The 22,607-nt window shown below is 41.7% G+C and overlaps 1 protein-coding gene across 1 annotated transcript; it reads left to right on the top strand.

Annotated features, from left to right (window-relative positions):
* The first annotated feature begins 213 nt into the window (after positions 1-213).
* Positions 214-21,603, top strand: aldob (aldolase b, fructose-bisphosphate). The gene is made up of 9 exons (XM_039767498.1): positions 214-340; positions 9,369-9,481; positions 9,581-9,792; positions 11,984-12,038; positions 14,367-14,527; positions 14,630-14,713; positions 17,064-17,238; positions 17,392-17,591; positions 20,844-21,603. Exons 2-9 carry the CDS (start codon positions 9,370-9,372, stop codon positions 20,937-20,939), a joined length of 1,095 nt encoding a protein of 364 aa, XP_039623432.1. The 5' UTR covers positions 214-340; position 9,369; the 3' UTR covers positions 20,940-21,603.
* The last annotated feature ends 1,004 nt before the right edge of the window (positions 21,604-22,607 follow it).

The raw sequence follows: 22,607 nt of genomic DNA, 5'->3' as shown, positions 1-22,607 counted from the left end.
GTAGCTGTCAGTAAAATTGTTTCCAAATAATATAATAAAGAAGCAGCAGCCACCACCGCCACCTACTGGATACCCGATAGTATTGGAAGGTTGAGGGCGGCAAGAGCGCGACGATGCTTTCTATTGGCCTGAGTTAGGGGACGGCCCTACATGAACGACCAATCAGAACGCACATCTCATGTCAACACCCTAAACAGCCCCCTCCGGCCACGTAGGTGCAGAGTTTGTCATAAAAGTTTATAAATTCGCGTGCTCGACCTCCAGTTCAGCCTGTTTGCACCCAGAGACTGACGTGTTGCTTTTTTTGTGACTCCGTCGTGCTTACGAACCCTGCTGCAAAGTAAGTACCCTCCGTAACGTGAAGTCCGCAACATGAAGTCCGCGTGATTTATTTACCTTGCGAGAATGGTGGGGTCTGTATAGCGCAGAGCATGGCAGGATCTTGCAGACTTGACGAGATGCAACTGGGAGAGTTTATTCGGATTTTGTTAGACGCTTTGAATAAAAGCGCCTACTGAGCAAATAAAGATAACACTGTGAACGTGCTGGGGGTGCAGGCGTGATTGCTCTTGCAAGGTGCATCTCAAAAACGCATTTTTTTTTATTAAGGGCTTCGTATTCGTGTAACAAAACCTTCAAACACAGTGAGGCGTGTTTTTTCTTTGTTACTAAACCTGTGATCATGGTAGATTTTTTACTGGATCGTTGTTTACATATATGCATTTACAGAGACCCAGGATCTGATCAGTCCTTATCAGAAGTTTCTTTCTTCTCTAATCTAATCTCAATCCAACTGCTTGTCCGTGGGGATTAAATCGGGGGGCTGGGCGCCATAACCGCAGTTTGCGCAAGATGTCAAATTCCTATGCAGTTTGCCCTCTGACTGCGTAAGTGAGAAAAATGAAGTCTGGCCAGTAAGTCACAGGTCAGCGGGCAGAGTTGTGCCAGAATCATTTGTTGCTTTCTTGCACTCAAATGAGATATATATATATATATATATATATATATATATATATATATATATATATATATATAATACTTAAAAGTATGCAGTTTTGTTTCATTTCATTCATTTTCTAACTCCCCTTAGCTGTGTGGGCAGCGCTAACGATTAATGTTTGCATGTTGCCCTTCCATCAGTCCATCCATCCATTCATTGTGTTACTTGCTTGTTCAATTTGGGATTGGGGCTTTCTGATACCTACTATAAACAATGGAAATATTTATATTAAAAAGTCATATGTCATTTTTAATCCTGCATAATACAGATAAGAGTTTGGAGGTGCTGGAGCTTATCCCTGGAAGCATAGGGTGCAAGGCAGGAACAAACCCTGAACAGAATGCCAGCCTATTAAAGGGCAAACACACACAAACAACCACCAAGCACACAATGGGGCCAATTTAGCCTCGCCAGTTCACCAAACCTGCATATCTATAGACACTGTGAGGAAACTCACGGGGAGAAAATGCAAACACAGTGTGGTTGGGGGGACACAAAACGCTATCCCTGGTCTCCTTACTGCAAGGCAACAGCTCTGCCACAGTGCCAACCTTATTAACGGCCAGGTCATTTTCTAACCCAGTTAATCCAGACTAAGGTCCTGGGGAAAGCTGGAGCGAGCCTATCCCAGTTAGCATAGGGCACAAGGCTGGAAAGAAACCCCATATTAAAATAATATTCCAAATAGCAAACGTGGTTTATGCAGGCCAGAATAAATCTTTTCAGAAAAGGCAATACGCCTTGACCACAAATTTGGAAATGTTATTGATAATAATAATAATAATTAATTACATTTATATAGCAATTTTCTCACTACTCATAGTGCTTTATGTAGATGGGGGACCACTTCAACCACCTCAACCACCTTAACCACCTGAACCACCACCAATATGTAGCACCTCCTAGGATGATGCCATTATTGAACCAGTACGCTTACCCCACATTAGCTATTAGTATGTGAAGGGAGAGAGCCAGTTAGAGACAAGGGATTTAGGGATTAGGGGGCCAAAATGGACGAGACCATGATGGGCAGTTTAGCCAGAAAGAAGATGCCACACGGATCTTTACTGACCACAGAGAGTTTCTGTCTCATTTGATGGACGGCGCCATTTTTACTGTGCTGGGATCCACATTCAGACCAGAGGGCAAGTGCCCCCTGCTGGCCTCGCCAACATCTCTTCCAGCAGCAACCCTTGCTTTTCCTAGATGGTCTCCCATGCAAGTACTGGCTGGGCCCAAAAATGCTTAGCTTCAGGTGGGCAAGCTCTTCTGAAGTGCATGTGCTATGACGGTTGGCAAGGAATCAGCCATTTTTGAAATACTAGCCCATAACAGACTCTTGCCAGCTTTAGTATTCTACTGTTTATTAGTACTTCTGTCAGTTTGTTTCATACGTCGCACACACGGTGCTGTCCACCTTCTATCAGCGTTCAAGTTGCTGTGGTGTTTTTATACGCCAAATACAAAGTACTGTGTTGTTATTAACTGCTGTTTATTCTGGTGGAACAAGCACAACATAGATTTTCCTGGGCAGTCCATATTGGTTTCAGTGGAACACGTTCAACTCTGATGTGCCATCATTCCGAGCAGTGACATCTGAATTCTGAGGTAAATGGAACGCAGCATTAACTGAATGCTGAATAAACGTCTAGAAACAAACATCTGTTAGGACACAGGAAGGCAGCACATCACTGGAGTCTGTGGTTAAGTTTCTTATCTTGGCCCCCCACAGCTGTGTACAGGTTGCTCAATTTGGAGAAAAGATCAAAAGTCAGGAGGAACTTTAAACAAATAATTACAAGCCCTGCTGTGGGTTGGCGCCCTGCCCGGGGTTTGCTTCCTGCCTTGGGCCCTGTGTTGGCTGGGATTGGCTCCAGCAGACCCCCGTGACCCTGTAGTTAGGATATAGCGGGTTGGATAATTACGAGCCCCGAAAGATGCAAGCTTTGAACAGGTACAGGTGACGAGAACATCTGGATTTACGGCCATCGACGGTTCCGGGTTCAAAAAAAAACCTCCCAGAAGTTACTGGAGAGTGTGGAGCCAACCCGGATCGGCACAAGCTGCTCCTTTATCTTATTTTGACTACACAAGAATTAGCCCGATAAATGACACAGTTAAACCACACACCCCTTCTCCCTCTTTCTCGTGGTAAGCACTTGGTGATAAGTACTTGTCCTTCAGCTACAATAGTTTTTCTATGGATGTTTAAATTTCTAAAGGGCTTATTCTCACAGCTCATATCGTCTGATAACAAGTCTTGAATCCAGAGACGAAGGTGCACACCCAGAGCTTGAAACTTGGTGTGATAAAAAAAATTCAGTTTTCTAAACCAGGAAAGGTATATGGCAATAATTGGGTGAAAGTTGAAAAGCCCTGAAATGGAAGTAATGCAGACACACAGGTTTATGTTTACAAAAAAAAAAAGCTTTTAATGAAAACGCACAGTCGGACTGACTTACTCAAGTCTTAACTTGGCATATTGTTCACACCATTTATGTCAAGGTGTGGATTTTGTTCTTAATATGTATTCTATACCTTGGCATATTATTGCACATACTGCCTTATGACAGCCCAATGCCACCACAATTTAGAGCAGACAATGATATTGTATTATATACGAGGGAGGACCCAAAAATAACGAGACTTATTTTCTGGAGGCCGGAGGGTCATTAGTAGCTGCATGTACCAGACTGCCCTCTGCATCATTTGGCCAAGCAGCACCCTTGGGGAAAGGTCTGTAAGGTCTGTGTAATTTTTTTTTTTTTTTTCTTGAGCCTCTGTCTTCCTCGATTTTGTGATGGCAGACTTGAAAGAATAACGTGTTTGCATCAAGTTCTGTTTCCATTTGGGGAAAACGGCAGCAGAAGCTGTCACAATGCTTCGAGAGGCTTTCAAAGAAGAAGCTTCGAGCCAGGCGAGGGTTTTTACCTGAACTCTTTGAGGGCTGGATATTTCTTCCAAAAAACTCCGTTTTCTGAAAGGCACACAAGGCAATTGTTTCATACGTACCGTAAAATGACATAAAACGTCTCTTGCTGTGTGCTGTAGTTGCTGTCAGTGCCTGTTCACGGTTTCTGGCAGCAGCATTTGCGTGGGCCCGGCGGTGGCAGTCGCAGTGCGTCACAATCCGGTTTGTACCTCGTGTCATCATAAGTAGCGGTCCTCCCAGGCGAAGTTTGCTGTAGGCGCATCAGCTACACGAACATGTCTGATGCTGGTACCTCACTTTCGTTTTCGATCTGTAACTCCAGATCACTTGCATCAAAATCAGAGTCTGAGAAGTCCGATTCAAAGATAATATGCAAAAACATCACCCACGAAATATTTTGCTTTGCCCATTTGCTTTGGTCTCTCTTGCCATTTTAGAGGTGCTTTGCTCTTTGCTTCTCCAGCAAGCGCAGGGAACCGAGGTCAGATCACTCAGGTTCACTCTCATGGAGTCATTTAAATGTTTGTCTGTCAGTCTTGTTGTGAACTTTGATTTCGTGACATTCATGTCAGACTCGCAGAGGGATGGAGATCCAAACAAAGCAGACATTTTCAGAGCTGCTTGGTGAAGATCCTTATAGTTATCTGGCCCTACTAAGCTCTAGAAATGCTGAAAATGCTGTTGAGACTTTAACTGCACATTACTTTGAAGGAGTACTAATATATAATGCTAGCCGAAGCCCGCTGTAGCATATGGCGGTGTAAGAATAGGAATGGAAAATGGTGAGAAAGGAATTCAGTATAACAAAGGCTTAGGAAACCACCGTCGCAGTATAACGAAAATAACAAGGAGCGAAACCAATGCCAATGGTCGAGAAAGTGTCTTCCTGTAGCAGGCTACGGAAAACATAGACATATATAGACAGACGCCGCATTCACTGTGTTGCCCAGTCGACATGATAAGTCAGCGCGTCAGCCATATTGCGAGTGGTAAAAGTGCCATTTAAACTAATACAGGTAGACTTAGAAACCGGGTTTTCTGATGAAAAAACAATTATGTTTTAAACAGTATCGTTTACATACAACAGATTTTGGCGATTCGTTTACATGCAATTACTTCTATCCATTTATACACTAAATGCGTGCGTATCCCATGGTCTTAGAGTTGGTTGGCGGGGCTCTCTGTCTTGTTTGCCCTTAGAGTTGGCGGGCGGGGCTCTGTGAGTTGGTGATCGTGGCTCTCTGTCTTGCGTGCGGTGTAATGTCAACTTGGCTCAGAGGTGCATGTGGACTTTTGCACAGACGAAAGCGACTGAGGCTGTGTTTGGTGAGTTGTTGCGTGCCTCAAGAGCGACGCTGGACTCGGGAGAATGGTTATAGTTGGCGTGCGTGGCTCTGTCGTGCGTATCCCATGACGCGGTAGGAGGGTTAGTTTGTGGGCGGGGCTCTGTCGAGCATATCCCATGGTCTTAGAGTTGGTGGGCGGGGCTCTGTCTTGCTTGCGCTCAGTGTCTTGCGTGCCCTTTGTGAATTATATATATAGGTATAAAATCCAGTGTCTGTCTGTATGTATGTCTGTCCCTATTTCACGAGAGAACTACTTAATGGATTTAGATTTGTTTTTTTCTATAATTTGCTTGAACATTCCAGTTAAATTTGCAAATTCTATCATTTCGCTATGTATCATAGTTCGCTTGCGGTACCGATTTATTAGCGGAATTCTGAGTGAGATGCAGAGTGGAATGTCCTTCCTCACTCACTTTTCCAGTTTCGGGGCGTGTTCTTTAACTCCGCTAAAGAAAGAGAGAACAATTGAATTCAACTTTGTTTGATATTTAAAATAAAGTGTTACTTAGGTCGTGATGAGTTTGAGTCCGGATATTCTCTTAAGTGTACGCACATTGAAAAGATTGTGGATCGTGATTTTGTGTTAAAAGGATCGTGATATGATTTTTTGGAAAGATCGCCCATCCCTAATTAGACTAATCAAGTTTTCAGATTTATGTAGGATTCATTAACCCTTTGGTGAGCTACTTGGAAAGGGGTTGCGAGCTACTGGTAGCTCGCGAGCGACGTGTTGGAGACCCCTGGATAAGGGGGATGAGACAGTTGCACATCCTCTCTTTGTGATACACAAGCACTGAGGACTATCAGGCAACAAATTATTCAGTCCTTAATACCAACAACAATATGCCTGTAGAGTTCATCACTGGGATTGTGAATGTATATTCATCAATTTTTATGTCTTAGTTTTCTTCTGTGATTGTCATTCTGTTGTGTGTTCAGACCCATAGTGTGCCTATCTGTTGAATGAGATTCAGTAAAGAGCCAGATTTCCCCCTGGGAACAAATCAAATCCTTTGTATTGATAGATTTTAGCACCCGTTCCTAGTGCAAGCTGAAATGCTCTTTTACATGTGTAAGTGCCAGCTAAATCGTCGCATACATCTGCGTAACCCATTAAAGCATAAATCCGAGTGGAGTGCTATTTATTGATTTTTGTTTGCTGCACACTTCAGGCTTGACCTGTATGCAGAGCAATACAATTGTATTAACCACAATGTGAGAATTTGCTGATAATTAAGTGTTGTTTAGCCTACAGAAATAGGGAAGGCATAGATTAATATTGTTAATGTAAGGCGTGTGGATGAAACCAGTGTGCAAAAATATTCTGTGGTAGTCAGGGGTCCCATTAGGAATCCAGTGTTGGCTGAACACTGAAATATCTGGAACTATGGAAAAGAACTTAGTTATGTTGAATGGTATCGCTTTGGTTATCCATCCATGCATTATCCAACCTGCTATATGCTAACTACAGGGTCATGCATAATTTAAGTCGATGATTTGTATCATACTAGGATACGAAATCTTCAGAAAAAAGCCACAATACCTTGTACTTCTGACTAGTATAATTTAGAACAGGTACTTTTCCTGATACATAAACACTGGGACACTGTGTGTACAATGCTGAAATGGCTCTCTTACTACGCTGATCAATGCAGTTACATGACATGACCCCCCAGCCCCAGACTGCTACAACACTTTTTAGAGCACAGAAGGTTTTAAGCAGGTCATTGGACATCCCCACATCACTTGAGGGCTCGCTGTGTTTTGCACCTTCATTGTAACCTGGAAATAGATAGATAGATTGATACTTTATTAATCCCAAGGGGAAATTCACATACTCCGGCAGCAGCATACTGATGAAAAACAATATTAAATTAAAGAGTGATAACAATGCAGGTAAAACAGACAATAACTTTGTATAATATTAACGCTTATCACCCCGGTTGGAACTGAAGAGTCGCATAGTGTGTGGGAGGAACGATCTCCTCAGTCTGTCAGTGGAGCAGGACGGTGACAGCAGTCTGTCGCTGAAGCTGCTCGTCTGTCTGGAGATGACTCTGTCATGATTGACAGGGGCCTACTCAGTGCCCGTTGCTCTGCCACAGATGTCAAACTATCCAGTTCCGTGTCTACAATAGAGCCTTTCTCACCAGTTTTTCCAGGCGTGAGGCGTCGCTCTTCTTTATGCTGCCTCCCCCAGCACATCACCGCATAGAAGAGGGCGCTCGCCATAGCCGTCTGATAGAACATCTGCAGCATCTTATTGCAGATGTTGAAAGACGCCATCCTTCTAAGGTGTCCTCTCTTGTACAGAGCATCAGTATTGGCAGTCCAGTCCAATTTATCATCCAGCTGCACTCCCAGGTATTTATAGGTCTGTACCCTCTGCACAGTCACCTCTGCTGATCACGGGGTCCATGAGGGGCCTGGGTCTCCTACAATCCACCACCAGCTCCTTGTTTTTGCTGGTGTTCAGGTGTAAGTGGTTTGAGTCGCACCATTTAACAAAGTCCTTGATTAGGTTCCTATACTCCTCCTCCTGCCCACTCCAGACGCAGCCCACGATAGCAGTGTCGTCAGCGAACTTTTGCACGTGGCAGGACTGGCACTGGCATTTGTAAGTCAGAAATGGGTAAGAGGGGCAGGCACCTTGAGAACACAGTGAGATTTTGAACAGAGAAGCTAACAGATAATTGTCTAACAGTCATGGACATGCACAACTTAATGGAATGGAGAAGTTTACAGATGATTGTCCAAAGGTCATGGGCGTGTGCAATTTGGTGGAACGGAGAAGCTTCCCATTAATTGTCTGAAGGTCATGGACATGCACAACTTGGTGGAATGAAACTCGTCATCAGTTAAAATGAATCAATGAAAAGGTTAGGCTGCCTGTCATGTAAAACCTTAAGAAGGCCAGACCCATCTGGACACAGAGATACGGTATCTGATACAGCCTTGTGTTTATCTGATATGGCTGTGATTTGTGCAGGCAGTCTGTTTTACTTGACCAAACTTGATGTTATTTTAGAAGAAAGAAGTGGATAGGACTGGCAAGCTCCATTTGGGCCGAATGGCCTGTCCTTGTCCAGATGGTTCCAATGTTCAAACAGATTCTAATAATAATAATACATTTTATTTATACAAGGCGCCTTTCAGAGAACTCAAGGACACCGAACAAACAAACAAATAAATAAATAAATACAAAACACAATTATAAACAACTTAAAACATCAGAAAATCTAAAAATTAAAACCAAACAAAAGCACTATAATTAGGAGGAAGAAGAAAAAGCCATTTTAAACAAATGTGTTTTAAGTTTACATTTGAAAGATGAATATGATTTGATATTTCGGAGATCCGCAGGTAATGAGTTCCAGTGCTTGATTCTAATCTCTAAATAGACACTTGTAGAGCTGAATGCAGCTTTTGGTTTCGTTTTATGCGTGAATGAAATCTGAATCCTTGCGCTCTGATCACATTTGAGCTCGTGCCCTAACAGATACACCAAATATAGTTTTGATTTGTCAGTTTTGTGAGTTGTCATAAAAAAATATCTGATCTGAAATTAGCTGTGGAAATTAAAACCTAAGGAATTACAGTTTGTCTCATCTTTCTGTCTGAAGAGGATTTCAAAAGTAAAAATACAAGTCAACGTGTCCATGCATCAGACAGATGTAATGAAAAATGTAATCTGCTTTGGATAAAAGTGTCGGCCACATACAAAATAAGTGGAATTGGACGTATTTCAAAATCTAAAAGTAAACCTCCACACCTAAGGCCTAGGGCAAGCCTGTGGTAGATAAACATGGTGCTTTGTATTTTTTTTTTTTTTTTTGTCCTGAAGATCCTGCTCAGTAAGAATAACCGCTCGAGCTGGGCTCGTAAAGCCTCGCCTTGACTCCTGTTCCTTATCAATGCAGGCGTAATCTTGCCTAAAGGGAAAGGCCGGTTGTCTGGGGACTCAGCAGAAATGTTTCTTTCTGTTTGTCGTCACTGGCCCTTTTGTTCTGCTCAGTGTCAATGTCATGCATTTTTTTGTCACAATACTCTTTGAAGGACCTCTATAACCATTCATTGTTTTCATCTCCAGGATGACCCACCAATTTGTTGCACTCACCCCTGAGCAAAAGAAAGATCTGTCAAGTATTGCTCAGCGTATCGTTGCTACCGGGAAGGGCATTTTGGCTGCAGATGAGTCCGTAGGTAAGCTGTGTGTTCATTTTTTTTTTTGGGTTAAGTTGTTGGAAGCGCTGATTACAGTGACATGACATTCTCTGGACACATTTTTTTCATTCGTTTCAGGTACGATGGGGAAGCGTCTCCAGAAGATCAACGTGGAGAACACAGAGGAGCACCGCCGCGTTTTCCGCCAGCTTCTGTTCTCTACAGATGCATCTGTGTCAAACTGCATCGGTGGGGTCATTTTCTTTCATGAGACCCTGTATCAAAAGTCCGATGCAGGAGTGCTTTTCCCCAAGCTCATTAAGGACAAGGGCATTGTAGTAGGCATTAAGGTGAGCAGAGTGTGACGAGGCTTTGGCAGCTAGTGAGTTTGGAAAATCACAAGTTGAGGTAGAAATAAAACAGATTGGAAAATGTAAGCATCACTTAAGACTAGTGTACTTTTAGGAACTTGGTTAACTATTTAAAAAATACTCCAACTTTTAATTCTGTTTCTTTAAGTGTACTTCATCAAAGACGGATGCCACATTTTTGTTTGTTTAATGTTTTTTTTTAAGAATAATACTAATAATTCTTTACATTCATAATGCCCTTTTCTCATTACTCAAAGCGCTTTTCATAGTGAGTGGGGCGCCACTTCAACCACCAGTAATGTGCAGCATCCACCTGGATGATGTGACGGCAGCCATTTTTGCACCAATATGCTCACCACACATTAGCTGTTAGGTGGTAAAGTGATGAGATTGTTAGCCAGTTAGAGACAAAGGATGATTAGGAGGCCAGACTCACTAGGCCAGAGGTTCTCAAACTTGTGGCTGCAGGTTTTTGACAACACCTGATAACACTGATTTCATTTAATTAGCTGGTATTTTTCTTTTATTCTACATTCAGAAAAGCACAGCAGCATGATTTTTACATTTATAAGAAACTTAGAAATATTTCTGTTTTTCCTATGGATTTAAATGCTTAACTCTCTTTTTATTATATTTCACCCTTTCACTGTGCAGTTTGCTCCCTTCATTGAATCTTAATGACAATTAAAAACAAGCAGAGCAGAAACCCAAGCAAACACTCAATCGTGAAATGCTGCAACTACTTTAGCGTCAACCCCACAAAGTAGTAAATAATGGATTAATTAAACAATTAGAACACCTAGAAAAGTAGAATGAAAATCAAGATGAAAATATTGCTAAAAAGAAAAAAAAATACATACAGTAACTGCTTAGTACATTTTAACTCTTTTTTTTTTTTAAACCAAACTTTTTTCTAATTTGTATATTGTTCCCAAAACGGGGAATCTGTGAAACAGTTCACTTAATTAGCCCAGGGGTCCAATTAAAAACAGAGGCTGGTTGGAACAAAAACCTGCAGGCACAGGGGTCCCCCAGGACCGAGTTTGAGAACCCCTGCACTAGGCCATGGTGGGCAACTTAGCCAGGATTTCAGGATAAACCCTACTGTTTAAGGAAGATGGCCATTGATCTTTTATGACCACAGAGAGTTAGAACCTCAGTTGTACATCTCATTTGAAGGATGTTTTTTTTTTTACAGCATAGTGTCACTGTCACTGCAGTGTGGCATTGGGATCCACATTCAGACCACAGAGCATGTGACCCCCTATTCACAAATAACAGTGAAAATTGAATATAATTACATGTATTAGTACAGTGTTGGGGGTCACAGGCTGGGATGCGATCCTGACACCCCACTGTCCTCTTGGCCCCCTAGCTGTTTGTTACTAAAATGAACCAGCAGTGAGTGACACACAGCAAGATTCAAGTTGCCCAAAAGTTCAACTGTATATTTGTTTCCATCTCAAAGATTCAATGGTGCCATTGTTAATAAATAGTGAATTAAAAAAGGGAAAGTCATAAATGATTAAAATCAGTTCAAACTCCATGTCCCCATTGTTTCTCCAGCCCACCAGTAAAGTGTACTTGCGCACTCCGTCCATAAGCAGCGACCTCACCACTAGATTTGTCACCTTCCTGACGATTGCCACAAGCGATAAATTACTTGCCCCGCCATACTGGGGCGGAGTGGTAGCTCTGAGGCTAAGGATCTGTGCTGGTATCCAGAATGTTGCCAGTTCGAATCCCCATCACTGCCAAAAGAGATCCTACTCTCCTGGGCCGTTGAGCCTAGACACTTAACCTGTAATTGCTCCAGGGGCTCTGTACAATGGCTGACCCTGCGCTCTGACCCCAAGGTGTATGCGAAAACTAACAAATTCCTAATACAAGAAATTGTATAAGGCGAAATAAAGAAAAAAAAAAATGTAGGGCTTTGTCGCATATCCCTTGCATGCAATGACTGTTTGAAATCTCTAATTCATAGACAAACACCAGGTGCAGAGTATCTAAGATTGCCATTGTTGTACTTTGTCTGAGGTGAGGTATTATGGGATATCATGTAATTTGAAAAAGTTTGATTAAGCTCTTTAAAACTCTTAACATATTTAATACCCAAAAAGTAAATATATTATTTATATAGTAAGTATATATATATTTTTTATATTAACAGGTGGATAAGGGCACAGCACCTCTTGCTGGAACAGATGGAGAGACGACCACACAGGGTTAGTACCATTTATAGATCTTAACACCTTGCTTCTCATCTCCTTGAGTGAAAGACACAAATACCTGCCGAGTGCGGTGGTGTTGACCGCTGTACCGTGATGGCGAGTTTCATTATGCTCTTTAGCCCAGCGTGCTTGTTATCAACTTATAGCAGAAGAAGGTGGTCAGAGAAGATGTGTTTCTTTTTCTTTCTTCTTTTCTTTTTTGGTCTTCCACATAAAATATGTGAACATTGTGTATGTTAATAGTCCCACTTAATGAGAAGCAGAAAGAATTAATTGGTTTATTGTTGATAAGCCAAGGTAGCTGGAAAAAGGATATTAAAAAGTGTTATCCTTGGTGAATGTACTGCTGAAGAGGCAAGACGGTGAACTATCAATGATATTCACTCATTCATTTTCCTGTTCCGTTAGACATAACTGGTAGTCAGAGGTTGTAGGATGTTCTGACAACATTGGGTTCATGCCCAGAACAAACCCTTGACAGTATATTGCAGTTTACAATTGTACACACGCTTTTAGCTGAATGGTTTTCGATGTCCCACATCTCAGTGGGGGTCTGCATGATCTCAGATATCGTGACATACTAAATTCTAGTAAAATTGTTTTCACGTGCACATAGTTCAGTGAAGTTCTTGTACTTTCAACCAACATAGAAAAAATTACTCCAAGGAACACTGTACAATGGCTAACACTGCACACTGACCTCCAAAAGGTTTCCCTTGGGGATTAATAAAGTATATTGAATCAATCAAATCAAACATACAACATGTTTCCAGTCTCTCTTCCTTGATGAACTTCATTTTATTGAATAGAAAGCTTACCTAAATAGTCAATGATTCTTCCAGGTCTTTATGACCTTTGGCCAAATCTGGTCTGTAGTTACTAGTTTTTATGTAATGAGACAACATTTGTTAGTTTCCAGTTATTCAGAAGCTCTGCAGTGTGATCAGTGACGTCAGAATCATTGCTTTTGCCTCAGTTATACAAGTTAATGTGTGATTGTGATGCCCAGGATATCCGCAACTGGCATAGTCCTTCAAACCTGGGACATCGATAGTCACGAAACCAAGATGGACTAGGCAATGAGGAGACTTGCACACAGCAAGAGATGTTGTAAACGATTCATTGTGCAGTTTGGTGTTCACAAAGTGCAGTGCAGTTTCAAGAAATAACAAATATTCCTTAAATACACAGGCTCTTCTGTGATGGAAAAAATTCAAATACAGAAAGTTCCCTTGTGTTAAAATCCAAAAGTAAAATCTAGTTATCAATCGGGTTCCCTTTCAACTCTCTGAGTGTTTCTCCCTCATCTCCCCTGTTCACCCCTTTGGGTCTACTTGAGTTGGTGTGATGCTGGCAACTGCTGGTCCCTTTTTCTGGCCCTCGCCCCAACCACGATCCTTCAGCTTCCGCACAAATGTTTGAAACTGGACCTTGCCCTTCTCAGCATTTAGAGGACCCTAGGTGGCCACTTGATCGCTCCCCACTATTCCATTGTTTTCAAAGGCAAACGATCTGCTCCAGGAGCACCGTTTTTATTGTGACCTTGTGGAGCAACTGGCCCCCTACCCTCTCGCCACCATGCCGGCTCACACTCAGGATTCTGCCTTTCTTGTTACCTTTTCTTCATTTTTCCCTCTTGCCTGTTGGGACTCCTGTTTTACTCCTGTGGATGGGGTGTCCTAATTACGACCCACAAAGAGCCATTGAGAACACTGCACAGCGTCACTATTACACTCCACCCATCCAGAGTGCCAATCCCGTCCTCATCACCAAATTAATTGCCATGGATTCGTACTACAAAGCATGTTAGTTCAAAAATTTGCACTGTGGTGAACCGCTGGTGGTCACTTGCGAACCAGCAATGTCTGGCTCCGAAGTAGTCTTTTTTGCAGTGTGACCCAACCTAAGAGACCATCTCTGGAAACTGTGAGCAGTGGTGTCAGCTGATCTTTCTCTGTGTCAGCCTCTACCTTTCTCTGCATAGCGTCGCCACTACAAGTAGCCCAAGACATCTTTTGGGGAGCACCTTTTCATAATAGGTTTTTATTTTTTCTGCAAAAGTATAAAATAGTTATCTGCATGCGTAGATATAAGATTGCATTGTCCTTAAATGCTAAGTTAGTCTTAACCTTTGTGACATGTGACTTGAGGCTTAATAATTAAATAAGAGAATTATGTTCTACTAAATCCTTTGGGATAACAAATTCCTAATTTTTGGGCCTGTGCATTTATTTAGGGGAGAGGGATGTCCGATTTGGAGAACCTAAAGAAATATGGACTCTTCCTAAGCAAATTTCATGTCTGATATATTATCACTCCTAGGCTTGGATGGTTTGGCAGAACGCTGTGCACAGTACAAGAAAGATGGTGCAGACTTTGCGAAGTGGCGCTGCGTCTTGAAAATCTCAGATTCTTGCCCCTCAACCTTGTCCATCATGGAGAATGCTAATGTTTTAGCACGCTATGCCAGCATATGCCAGCAGGTAGGTTTGCACGAATGTGTGAAAAAAAAATTCTGATAAGTGTTAGATGGTACATTTTGGTATCAGGGAAAACACTATAAATACATATATTTATCACTACAGAATGGTTTGGTACCGATTGTGGAGCCTGAGATTTTACCAGATGGGGACCATGACCTCCAGCGTTGCCAATATGCCACAGAAAAGGTAGGTTTCCCTTTCCTAAAGTTGCATCATACACTGCTGTTAGTGTAATAATTCTTTGTATCACGATGTGTTAATAAATATGGTTTGAATATTTAATACATATAAATAACTGGATAACTACTTTTTAAATCATTGCTTTACAATCCGTGTGCTGCAGCATTTCAGGTGGGGGTTGGCCAACCCTGGAAAAAAATGGCATTCTCCCACCTCTCTAATTGCACCCCGTTCACAGTGGCAGCATTGCAAGTGGATCGCGGTTGATTCTGTACGACCTTCCATACCACCACTCTGATGTCTGTGCCCGATTCATAAACAAAGAAAAGCATTGACGATCCCACTTGATCCTCTGGTGATCGTGTGAGACAACCTTCCAAACTTTGATGATTGCACTCAAATTGCAAAGGGGGAACTGATTACACTCGAATTTGCAAAGGAGGGGAACTGGTGTGTCGCGCTGCATTCACTCACAAAGGAGGAACCGAAGGGTCACGAACATACTAGTGTGTCATGACACCACAGGAGTTCGTAAACACTTTTAAATGACTCGTACAAATGTGGAGATATTGTGTACGTTTTTATACTGCAGGGCTCTAAAGGCTGAGTGAAACCGACTTTTACCCTTGCATTTGGATTCTGCTACATTCTCTTATTCCAGTCATACTGTACAGTAGCAGTAGCATGGTTGCACACTGTATGTCCCAGCTGCTTTAAGTGCGAGGGGTTTTCTAAACCTGGTCACTGTATAGAGTTCTGGGTAGTCCAATTTAATCTTACATTGCAAAACAATTAAGTATGTTGGATTAACCTGCACCACCATAAACCTCATGTTATCATTTTATTGTAGTGTAAGCAAATCTGTCTTTACCTTCAGTTTCATTGCCTGGTTCAGTGGTCTGACAAGTCAAAGTTTTGAAAAGCTCCAGCAGGTTACCAAACACACGGCCATAGTTATTAAGGCTGATGGAGGTGACTTGACAAGTGTGTGTCAGTGGACTAGGGAGTGCTGAGAAACCTAGAACTCATCTCAGCTGATGACATGTGGTGGCTCTGTGGCTAAGTGTCTGCGCTGGTATCTCGAAGGTTGACGGTTCAAATCCTGTTACAGCCAGAAGGGGATTCTACTGTCTTGGGCCCTTGAGCCCAATCCTTTAACATACAAATTGCTCCTGCAGTGCTGTACAATAGCTGACCCTGTGCTCTGACTTCCAAGGGTCATGCAAAAAGACAATTTCCCTTAGGGGATTAAAAAAGTATATCAAATCAAAAAATAAATAAATAACACACAGAACTGAACTTCAGTACATCAGGGAGGAGAGCTGTTTTACAAAACCACACAAGTTGTTCCAGAAATTTCCTTATGCCCAGTGCCATTCAACTTTTTAATAAGGAACATCGGAGATACTGTATAATAAAAAGCAATGTACAATTGTGTATGCGTCTCGGAACTGTTTTATGTTAAAAATTTACTGTTACCAGAACTATTTAGCAAAGTGTTTATTATCAAATTTCATAAATATCACAGAATTTGGGCAAATCTGTAAGCAGTTTGTCTCATTGTTTTTAATTGTCTTGTATTGGATGCAGCTGAGAGGTCAAGTTTCATGTTTTCCTATGTAAACAAAGCTAAACACTTTGAACATTTTGAAGCGTTCAGTGTGTCCAGTGATAGATTAACACCACATAAGTTCAGGTTTAGTTTAGGGTTTAAGGCCTTGCAACCACTGCTGGTAAGAAATGCAGTTACTCCTTAACAATCTATCAGTGGATTGAGCATATTTTAGAAATGGATGGATAATATAAGTTATAGAAATGTGTTCGGTCATGACAAACATACTAATCATCTCATGTTGAAGATTGTATCTTTCATGATGTTAAAAGAAAAGTCCAGAGAAGTGCAAATAGACTGAGTCCTGGGCTACAGGGGATGAGTTTTGAGGAAAAATTAAAAGAGCTGAGCCTTTACAGTCTAAGCAAAAGAAGATTAAGAGGAGACCTGATTGAAGTGTTTAAAATTATGAAGGGAATTAGTCCAGTGGATCGAGATGGTGACTTTAGAATTAGTTCATCAAGAACACGGGGACACAGTTGGAAACTTGCAAACTTTTCACAGATTTTAGGAAGTTTTTCGTTACACAGAACCACAGACACATGAAATAAGTGACCAGGTCTTGGGGTAGAGAGTAGGACTTTAGGGACTTTCAAAACTCGACTTGATGTTATTTCAGAAGAACTTAATAGATAGGACTGGCTAGCTTTGTTGGGCTGAGACCGTTTTGGTCGGTTGCTTTTTGGTCATTGCATCTGTTACTGAATAAAAATGAGGTCTTCGTGCATTCCATTCACTTTACAGGTACTTGCTGCAGTCTACAAAGCCCTTAATGACCACCATGTTTATCTGGAAGGAACACTCCTTAAGCCCAATATGGTGACAGCAGGACACGCCTGCACCAAGAAGTACACCCCACAGGACATCGCTATGGCCACTGTGACTGCCCTGCGCCGCACTGTGCCAGCATCAGTTCCAGGTAGCTCTCTCCATCCATTTGTTAGGAGCAGGTCACTTTTTTGGAGAAAAAAATACTGCAGCTTGCACTAGTCCAGAAGATCATACGTTATAGTTTTGTTTAAAGCCAGTCTTTGAAAATAAATCGGTGAATGGTGTTGCGTCTTTTTTTCAGGCATCTGTTTCCTGTCTGGCGGTCAGAGTGAGGAAGAGGCATCCGTCAACCTTAATGCCATTAACCTGTGCCCGCTTCATAAGCCATGGAAACTGACCTTCTCTTATGGCCGCGCCTTGCAGGCATCTGCACTTTCTGCCTGGGGAGGGAAACCTTTAAATATCGAAGCTTCTCAGAAGGCCTTCTTTGAGAGAGCGAAGGTAAGAAATTGGAGTTGCTGAGTAGTGCTATCTGCTTGGATCCTGAAGACTATTTTGGAGATTAGAACTTTGGTTTATCCATGCTTGTATATGTGCTAACTTTCATTTGGTTAATTTGAAAGAAATGTGCAGACCTTTGTATCAGATGAGCTTTTTTTCCCGCTAAAGTACACTAAAAGGGGATTTTTTCAGAGAATTGGAACCCTGAAATGGTTGGAATGGGTTGAGGCTTGCCAATTCACCAAATGATTAGTCCGTGAATAAACCAATATTTTGACTACACTGTTCCCCTAAGACAGATCAGTAGGATTTTTGGAATTTCGTCCTCTACAGTGCACAATATCTCTCTATTATATAAGAAGATCTAGAGACGAGACGAGACTATTGCCAGGGAGATTTTTTTTTTTTTAAGTCCTGTCCTCCTCTCAACCACTTCAGGTTAACGGCCCGTGCCTGCTGTCCTCTCACCCCTTATTTGTGTGAATGCTTTTGTCAGACACAGTTCCTGTGCTCTCAGCTCTTATAAATTTTTACGATCAAATTGGTTAAATGCGTATCAATAGACTCTACTAAAACAGTTGGTGGTGATGGTGCAGAAGATGAAAACATCAACTTACAAATTCCCATAGAATATCTGCAACTGTTAACACTGTCTGGTCTTCCACTGGCCGAATTATCATTGAAAGAAGGATGTATCGTAATGTTATTGCGTAATTTATGTATGAGTGATGGGCTATGCAATAGGACAAGATTAGTTGTATTAAAAATTGGTAGGACAATTCTAACATGTAAAATTGTAACAGGCGACAAGAAAGGTAATGTAGTACATCTTCCGCGAATATCATTAGACAAGAAAGGAGCTCTTGATATGCCTTTCATATTAAAACATTTACAGTTTCCCGTTAGAATAGCTTTTGCTATGACAATTAACAAATCACAGGGACACACATTTGAAAAAGTTAAGTTTATTTATTAGAGAGAAAGAAACTATACTGCTCAAAAGAATTAAAGGAACACTTTTTAATCAGAGTATAGCATAAAGTCAATGAAACTTATGGGATATTAATCTGGTCAGTTAAGTAGCAGAGGGGGTTGTTAATCAGTTTCAGCTGCTGTGGTGTTAATGAAATTAACAACAGATGCACTAGAGGGGCAACAATGAGATGACCCCCAAAACAGGAATGGTTTAACAGGTGGAGGCCACTGACATTTTTCCCTCCTCATCTTTTCTGACTGTTTCTTCACTAGTTTTGCATTTGGCTACAGTCAGTGTCACTACTGGTAGCATGAGGCGATACCTGGACCCTACAGAGGTTGCACAGATAGTCCAACTTCTCCAGGATGGCACATCAATACGTGTCATTGCCAGAAGGTTTGCTGTGTCTTCCTGCACAGTCTCAAGGGCATGGAGGAGATTCTAGGAGACAAGCAGTTACTCTAGGAGAGCTGGAGAGGGCCATAGAAGGTTCATAACCCATCAGCAGGACCAGTATCTGCTCCTTTGGGCAAGGAGGAACAGGATGAGCACTGCCAGAGCCCTACAGAATGACCTCCAGCAGGCCAGTGGTGTGAATGTCTCTGACCAAACAACCAGAAAGACTTCATGAGGGTGACCCAAGGGCCCCATGTCCTCTAATGGGCCCTGAGCTCACTGCCCAGCAGCATGCAGCTCGATTGGCATTCGCCATAGAATACCAGAATTGGCAGATGCACCACTGGTGCCCTGTGCTTTTAGAGATGAGAGCAGGTTCACCCTGAGCATGTGACAGAAGTGAAAGGGTCTGGAGAAGCCATGGAGAACATTATGCTGCCTGTAACATCATTCAGCATGAGCAGTTTGGTGGTGGGTTAATGATTGTCTGGGGAGGCATCTCCATGGAGGGTCACACAGACTGCTACAGGCTTGACAAAGGCACCTTGGCTGCCATTAGGTATCAGGATGAAATCCTTGGACCCATTGTCAGACCCTATGCTGGTACAGTGGCTCCTGGTGCACGACAATTCCTGGCCTCATGTGGTGAGAGTATGCAGGCAGTTCCTGGAGGATGAAGGAATTGATACCATTGACTGGCCACCACACTTTCCTGACCTAAATCCAATAGAACACCTCTGGGACATTATGTTTTGGTCCATCCAATGCCACCAGGTTGCACCTCAGACTGTCCAGGAGCTCAGTGATGCCCTGGTCCAGATCTGGGAGGAGATCCCCCACAACACCATCTGTCATCTCATTAGAAGCATGCACTGATGTTGTCAGGCATGTATACAAGAACACAGGGGCCATACAAAGTGCTGCGTACAATTTGGAGTTGCTGCAATTCAATTTGGGCAAAATGGACTAGCCTGCCACATCATTTTTTCACTCTGATTTTTGGGGCGTCTTTGAATTCAGGGCTCTTTAGGTTGATCATTTTCATTTCCATCAAACGATGTGGCATCCTTTCGTTCCTAACACATTACCAAGTCTATATCAGTATAGATATCCAGGAGGATTTCTTTTTCCCATTGAGATCTGATGTGTTTTCAAAGTGTTCCTTTAATTTTTTTGAGCAGTTTATTTTCACTCACGGGCAGTTATACATATATATAAGTCAAAAAACACTGAATCAAAATTCAATGCAATATTGATGAAAGTTAATTCCAAATATTGTTCTTACTGAAGTTTTACAGTAAAAGTGTAAGTTTTAAAAAGCATTTGTGTGTTAATTTCAAAGCCAAACAGAATGAAAACGTATAACACAATGAAAACCTGTAACGCAACATAATTTTGTTTCAATTTATTATGTTTTACTGTTTTTTTACTATGGCTAATTATTCTCTGTAATGTAAAATAGTTAGGTCTATTTTGCATACTGTATGTAACAGTTCCCATGAAAATAACAATCTGTTTAAATTGTACAGCCGTTTCCCCGTATGCGAGCGGCAGACCTGCAAAGTGCCTGCCCTGGGGTTTGTAAGTGAAGCGAGCAGGGGGCAGCACCCCCTAGTAATTCAAAGGATCAAGGAATCCAGTCAAAACATTAGTCAAGCTAACATGCCATGCAAAACAGTGTGGTTGATAATGTGGACTTCTGTTTTCCCTTCTTCCAGTTGACTGGATGCAAGCACCATGCAAGTATCTGATCTTAGCCACAAAACAAAAAGAAATCAAATATATATTTTTGTGTTTTAATTGAAGTATTGTGTTTCAGTGTGTCAGTTAGTTTGTGTTTTACAAGAAATATTAAGTCACGATTGACTCTTTTCTTTCAGATCAATGGCCTGGCCTCCAAGGGGGAATATGTGCCCAGTGGGAAGACGGATAAACATGCATCCCAGTCTCTCTTCACAGAAAGCTACGTCTACTGAGCAAGCCATCATCCCAACAAATCTGGACCAAGTGCACCTCATCACTTTAAACATTCTTTAAATACCAGCCTCTAGTGCCATCCTATTTGGTCAGTATGAGGCCTGTGCCTTACTAAGGGTGTTTTTTATAGATTTGTGCCAGATTTGATGTGAGTTTAAATTTTGCAGGGAACATGTTCAGATCCTTTTTTTGTATGCATTTCATGCTTTTGAATTTTTGCTGTGCAGTCTATCTGAAAAATGAAATGTAAAACCATTCTGACAGATATTGATACCAAACAGTCACATTCACTGTTAAGGGACGTGGTGGTTTTGTTGATTCCAGTATTGTCCTTTGCTATGTAGAGTGCCTAAATACTCCTAATGCTTGCTACTGAAGTTGAAAGGAAGATAAAGAAGGTTATTTTAACACTTTTCAAGGAATAAGATGCTGAACATCTACCCGTTTGCCTGGGCTGTCTTTGTAATAAACCAAAGGACATGACATAACTTTGTGCCATACTTTCTACCATACTCGTTTCCATTTTGGAAGGGACCAATTTTAAAGGTTTAAAGGTTCGATGTGAAGAATAACATTTAAAACTGTCAAATGTTTTGCTGCTGGATCTGTTTTAATGTGAACCAATACACCAACTGGAAATAAAATCTTATTATTTGTGTCCTTTACATGCATCTGCTGGCTTGATTTAATGGATATGAGACTTGGAATACTTGCTGTTGAGTCAAATGCATTCCTTGTGGGTGTCGAGCCCATTCCATCCTGTGTCATGTCACCATTTTTGTTTGTGGTTCTCATGGACAGGAAATTGAGGATGTGAGGGTGTGCAGATGTCCTCTTTGCCTCAACAGACCGTGCACCTCCCAGTCTTAGGTCATGGCTCTCTCTCTCCCTCATTGCACATTCCAAGTGAGAAGGTAGTGAAGGAGTTCAAGGATCTCCAGATCTGGTTTGTGAATTGGGGGGTCGTCTGGTTCGGGGCAAAGGAACACAAGATTGACAGGCAGACTGGAGTGGTGGCAGCTCTTCTGTGGGTGCTGCACTGGTCAGTGGTACTGAAGCAGGAGTGGATTCTAAAGGCCAAAAACTACCTGGTTACCAGTCAGTTTACATCCCCATCTTCACGTATGGATGATGACTGAAGAAATGAGATATTGAGTACAAGCAGTAGAATTAACCCCACCCCCACCCCCCCCTCCAACAGGGTTGCTGGGTTGACCTATGAAAGCAAATTAGAGCTACCAAGAAGGAAAACAAAAAAACACGGACACAGTGAAGAAAAAAAAAGTATTTGTTGAGAATAAGTCGACATGATGACTTTATTCTTGGCATTTCCACTTTAATCTCGACGCTTATGTTGAGAATAAAGTCATCGTTTCCACTTTATTCTTGACATTTCTACTTTATTCTCGCCGTTTATGTCGACATATTGACTTGATTCACATAGTTTGTCATTAAAGTAGAACATTGTAAGCTAAACTTCATCTTAAAATGAATATTTAAGTCACTAGATTTTCTCAAACCCATCATAAGTTAATGTAACACATTAAATGCTTTGTGTTAATTGTTCCCCGACTCATGTTAATTGCTACGTACTTCTTAAACTGACTTCCTCTTGCAGGCAGCGATCACCACACACAATACATTAATTTCATGATATTCCTGCTCCC

The sequence above is a fragment of the Polypterus senegalus genome, chromosome 10 (assembly GCF_016835505.1).
Source record: "Polypterus senegalus isolate Bchr_013 chromosome 10, ASM1683550v1, whole genome shotgun sequence".
Classification (NCBI taxonomy): Eukaryota; Metazoa; Chordata; class Cladistia; order Polypteriformes; family Polypteridae; genus Polypterus; species Polypterus senegalus.
This window is presented reverse-complemented; position numbering and strand designations above follow the sequence as displayed.